Source organism: Diadema setosum, chromosome 19 (genome assembly GCF_964275005.1).
Source record: "Diadema setosum chromosome 19, eeDiaSeto1, whole genome shotgun sequence".
Classification (NCBI taxonomy): domain Eukaryota; kingdom Metazoa; phylum Echinodermata; class Echinoidea; order Diadematoida; family Diadematidae; genus Diadema; species Diadema setosum.
In genome coordinates this window covers 12,386,750-12,391,928 of record NC_092703.1, presented here as the reverse complement: position 1 = coordinate 12,391,928, position 5,179 = coordinate 12,386,750, and the positions used below count along the sequence as shown (strand labels likewise).

Below are 5,179 nucleotides of genomic sequence, written 5' to 3'. Positions count from 1 at the left end.
TGTGCATATTGGGATCAAAGTCTGCAATTTCAGAAACTTCCGATAAGTGTGTTACCCAAAGGACACAATACTCCCGGCAGTTTCCTTTGTGAGAAAAAACAAAAAACAAAAAGAGGGCCAAGAAACAGACAAACAAATAATTAAAAAAGGCGATAACTCCCCCCCCCCCAAAAAAAAAAAAAAGACATAAACACAATCAGAGAAGTATAGTTGGAATTTCGCTTGCGTCTATTTTTTTTATTTCTAATTTTCTAATTTCTAATTTTCTAACATAATGCAGAGTGCAGCATGTAGGCCGTAATCTGATGGCAGTTAGGTTCAAGGTTCACCTCACCTCTCCTGCAGATACAAAAAAAGTATAAGTTAAGTAATAATAGTAATAGTAATTGTAATAATAATAACAATAATAATAAATAATGATAACAATGATGATGATGATGATGATAATGATAATAATGATGATAATAATAATAATAATAATGATAATAATAATAATAATAATAATAATAATATTTATAATAACAATAATTACATTTACATGAATTTTTATACTGGAGTTCCTAAGCACACTGGTGCTATTCATACAAAAAGACTAGAAAACACAATAGCATGCCATGAGGACAATGCAAATCCAAAATTACAGTCAAAGAAGAAGAAGAAGAAAACATAATACATGTGATGCAGTGTTACAATACAATTTAATAACTGACTGTGTGCGCCTCCAAAAAGGGGGAAAAAGAGTAAAGGGAATTCTATTCTTAACCTTATAAAGCCGTTTAGTCGATGAAAATGATTTTTTTTTTAATTTAGATGATTGCTTGTGGTTAAAGATATAATGATCATAAATCCTGTACAGATAAGCGTTCTGTAAAAAAAAAAAATCGACTTTATCTTCGTGGTGTATAGTACATCATAATCTCTCTCTCTCTCATTCTCTCTCTCTCTCTCTCTATATATATATATATATATGTTTACAATTATGTATGACATGTACATTCAGATAAAGTGTTTTTTCTTGTGTGTGTGTATATATATATACATAATCTTAGCTGACAATATATCATTGTCAGCTGAGAATTCATAAGCATGACGTATAGTGATAACAGAATAGAGGTAACATCGATGGTCTGTGTTGGAATCCTTCAATGAGATTTCTCTGATTGACTAACCGAGTTTGGATCTGAGATAAACAAGCGTGTTTATTCTGAGGTTATTGTGATTTATTTCGGAGGCAAAGTCGATCAGTTGTGCGACCGAAAGTCGTATAAAGCCTGAAGAAGTCCGTGTGAAACTGCGCGTAATGTTTATGAACATAAATTATGATCCTTTTTCTTTTTTTTTTTTTAACGGGGATTTCATGAGCAGACTCACTAGCAAATATTTTGTTTATTTCATGTTGCGCGGCCTGTCATACGTAAAGGTTTGATTCTCTGTTTGGAAATATTTCAGTCACTCTTGTTTCCGTTTAGATATTCGTGGAATTCCCTTCTGTTTGTCTGGTCTTATTTGAACAAAAAATTCATCAACTTGAATCAGAATGAATGAGAAGGAATCAAGCTGTTCGCAAGAATGTATACGTCACTAACCTACCTCCAAGGTATGAGCCCAGCATGCTGCCTAATCCGAGTATCAAGACTTGCAGAGCCAGGGCAGTTTCGTAGCTCCTCGGAGCTATCTCCTTTACGACTGAGATAGCTAGGACGGCGCGACTCGCGAGGGAAAACGCCTCGATGCATGACATGATAAACGTGACTGCAAAGTTGTTTACAAATACATCGCAGAGAAGACTTAGGGCCAATAAGAATGTCAAGAAGAGAATGGTGTCCATAGCTCTGCCAAATCTGTCCTTGAAAACCCCTATACCAATCCGACCAACAACATTTGCCAGACCGGCAGAGAAGCTGAGTGTGATGGCTAGGAGGACGGGCATTCCTCGTTCGACAGCTCGAGGTATTAGGAAGGTGTGCCAGCCACTGTAAGTAATTGTGTGGAAGGTAGAAAAAATCATGAATAAAACAAGGTCTAGACTGGTGCAGAAGTCAGACTCTTTAACTGTTTGAGCCCATCTTTCCAGTCTTCTTGGTATGTTACCCTGTGAACTTGAATCCGGCTCTTCCCTCAACAGTTCTGTCCTTTCGTCGCTTAAACCATCCATGCTTATTTCTGTCGTCTGTTTGGTATCTCCACGAGTCGACATCTGGTCGTCAGAATTCGTAGTATCAATACTTGCAGGACCACAGCAATGGGTTGAAATATTAGGACTGCTCTGACCGGCGATTTCATCTTCCTCAATTCCATAATCTCCGTTGCTATGTTCCCGGTTCGTAGTACTGCATGAGGCACCCCCTATTTGAGGTTGATTCAGCATGCTCAAAGGGATAACATAAGCCGTGAGACCCCCAACAATCAACATGGCTCCTCGCCAGCCGTAAGTCTGCATCAGGAGGTCGCCGATGAGTGGGACAACAAACATTCCTGCGGGAAAGCCTGCGGACCCTAGGCCGAGATAGAGCCCATAGCGTTCTTCAGGCAGACGACGCAGTTCAAGAAGTCCAGACATATATACAATGCCGACCCCGCTTCCTGAAAAGACAAAAAATAAAACAAAACAGATTAATAAAGACGCCCCCGTTAAAAAAGTTAATAAAGACACCCTCCCACGAACAAACCAACAAACGAAACAACCGCAACTTCCCCCCTTCCAAAAGCCAACAAAGAACCCAAATGAACAACACAAAAGACAACAGAGCTTCAATCATTTTTCATTTGTTCCGATGATTCTTTACACACACTTTAACATGGCATTTATCATTCAAACGTCGAAGCGTCTAATTTTGAAAAAAAAAATTGTGGGTCGGTGCATGGATTTTGATTGCACAAAGCATTTGCGTTAATAAAGGCATATGGATTTCGAACAATTATCTCCGTATTTCGTGGTTAGATTCTATAAGCGTTTGTCTTCTAAAAGAACTGATATCTTCATTGGTTCTTCTATGTGTATGACAAAGGATTATGCGATTTGTTGCTATCTACACACAAAGTGCTTGCTTGATTATTTTCGAATGACATTGTGTATTCAGTGTATGTCCGCACAAAGTCATAGTAAAGACAGGAGAGTTAGTTATGCTATGATGGACAAAACCCAGTGATTGCATTTGAAGGGGAAGAGGAATGGATGCATTTGAAGAATGAAGCAAATCACAGGGGCGGATCCAGGAATTACATAAAGGGGAGGCGCCTTTGCAATATTAGAGAGGAGAGGCACACGCATCCCCCCCCCATTTTTTTTTATTTCTTTTGTTTTAATCAAAATAAAGAGGGGAAGCGCGCCCGGTGCGCCCCCCCCCTCTTGATCCGCCACTGAATCAATAATTTAACACTAGTTTCCAACCTTACCTGCCAATGATAGGGCAGCTGTCAGTTCCGCACTATTCCTTGCCATGCTAGCCAAGACCAAACCAAGTGTATTTACAACAGCTCCCGTGATGAGAAGATGGCGAGGTATCCTACGATACAGGTACGATACAAGGGGAGCTACGAGGAAAAACGAAGAGGGATAATACGTTGACGTAAATATTACAGTTTATGAAATGGGCTTCAGAATCTCTGCAATCTGACTGGTTAATTACCATGCATTGATTTTTATTGTTTGTACATTTCCATCTGTGAAGATGTCTGGATAGCCCATATTCAGCTACGCTAAGCTGGTCTTCCATGGGGTCCAGTCGGATGTGAGGTGGGACCACTTCACCGGGTTAAACACCCTGCTCTTTGCGATGAATGAATGAAGAGGAATATTTTACGTGCATGAGTTGTGACTCTCTCATACACGGGACCTCCATTTTATGTCCTATCCAAAGGACAGAGTGTTTTGCCTCTTGCTAGAGGGGATGGTATGCTTACACACAACATTGCTCAGTCCAGACTCGGGTTCGAACCCGGGCCCATGGGATCGTGAGGCAGACGCGCTACCGACTGAGCCAACTCACCGCCCTCTTTTACCACATTAAGTCATGCCTCCAGTAAATCCGCACGCATGGCTCAAACCTTGTAGGTGTGGCGAAAATGCGATAGAACACCTTTAAAATATGCGGCTCATGCCCTTAATTTCTGAACATGTGTAAAAATCCCATAGAGTTTGCCCCCGTGCATTTCCAATGGAGAAATTGTATAGAAGGTTTTGGAACACCCTATAGTTTTGTGATACACCCTGTACAGAAACCAAGGTTAATGATGTCCAAAGTAGGGAAAAAGGCCAGAAGCCCTAGGGAAAAGGGCTCAGAAAATATTAAGTCATAGAAGTAGGGTAGTATAGTACTCCAATTCATGTTGATACATGATGGGTTAATAAGAAAGGATAAGTCACGTGACCCTGGCTCGAGAGGGTATAAATACCGCGAGCTCACTGCACAAGTTTTCAGTTGGGTTGGGGGGTAAGTGCGGGTCCACAGCACTCTCTCCTTTTTGGTAATAAACTATAGAATTAATGGGGAACCACACAGAGCTTAGCAGAGAAAACCATCGGTTGTAATGTCCAGCAGGAAACATAATATAGCAATGCTGCACTGAACCGTATTTCAGACTGTCGTTTCCACACCAGCCTCCTTCTTGCAACTGGTAGTCTGTAATACTAGACCCTGTGAATGGCTTGCTGTATGGTTGATTGGGAGAATGATATGCCTGGGTTTCTAATGCGCCTATAGTGAGTCCGAATGCACGTATATAGACGTGGTGTTTGAGATAGGCTGCATATGAGAGCTATATGAATAAGGTGCTGATGTGCTGCTACACATAGTACACATTATACCTGTAGACACAAGAATTAAGGCTCTTGGACCGCTCCCCGGCTACGCTACAAAAATTGGTGGCAGCGGTGGGATTTTGGGAAGATTTTGAAACAGGCAATTGTAGTATACAGGGATATACGTTGAGAAAAGCGTTTTGAAATCCCAAGATCCAGTGATACGAGCCCATACTATCACAATGGAGAATCTAGTTGGCAGCCCAGGCATGGAAAGCGATGAAATTATTTTTCAACCACAAGGCAGGCAAGATGAGGGTAATGAAGCCAGAGATTCATCGGAAACAGATGTATCTGACAGGGAGGAAAATGAGGATTTGGCTACAATGCTTGGCAGGCTTTTAAAGCAGAACAAAGCTCCCAAAAACAAACGCAGTA

General features: G+C 40.8%; 1 protein-coding gene across 1 annotated transcript; it reads right to left on the bottom strand.

Moving 5' to 3' along the window:
• Positions 1 to 325: 325 nt before the first annotated feature.
• Positions 326 to 3,442, bottom strand: LOC140242274 (uncharacterized). Its single transcript, XM_072322018.1, has 3 exons — positions 3,397 to 3,442; positions 1,591 to 2,583; positions 326 to 339 (listed from the first exon to the last, which is right to left on the bottom strand). The coding sequence occupies exons 1-3, from the start codon at positions 3,440 to 3,442 to the stop codon at positions 326 to 328; spliced, it is 1,053 nt and encodes a 350-aa protein (XP_072178119.1).
• Positions 3,443 to 5,179: the final 1,737 nt, after the last annotated feature.

Bases quoted from the DNA above. Each gene is read 5' to 3' on its own strand.
- LOC140242274 (XM_072322018.1), bottom strand. From the start codon at position 3,442: ATGGCAAGGAATAGTGCGGAACTGACAGCTGCCCTATCATTGGCAG. The intron at 2,584-3,396 runs GTAAGGTTGGAA...TTGTCTTTTCAG, and splicing joins AGCTGCCCTATCATTGGCAG to GAAGCGGGGTCGGCATTGTA.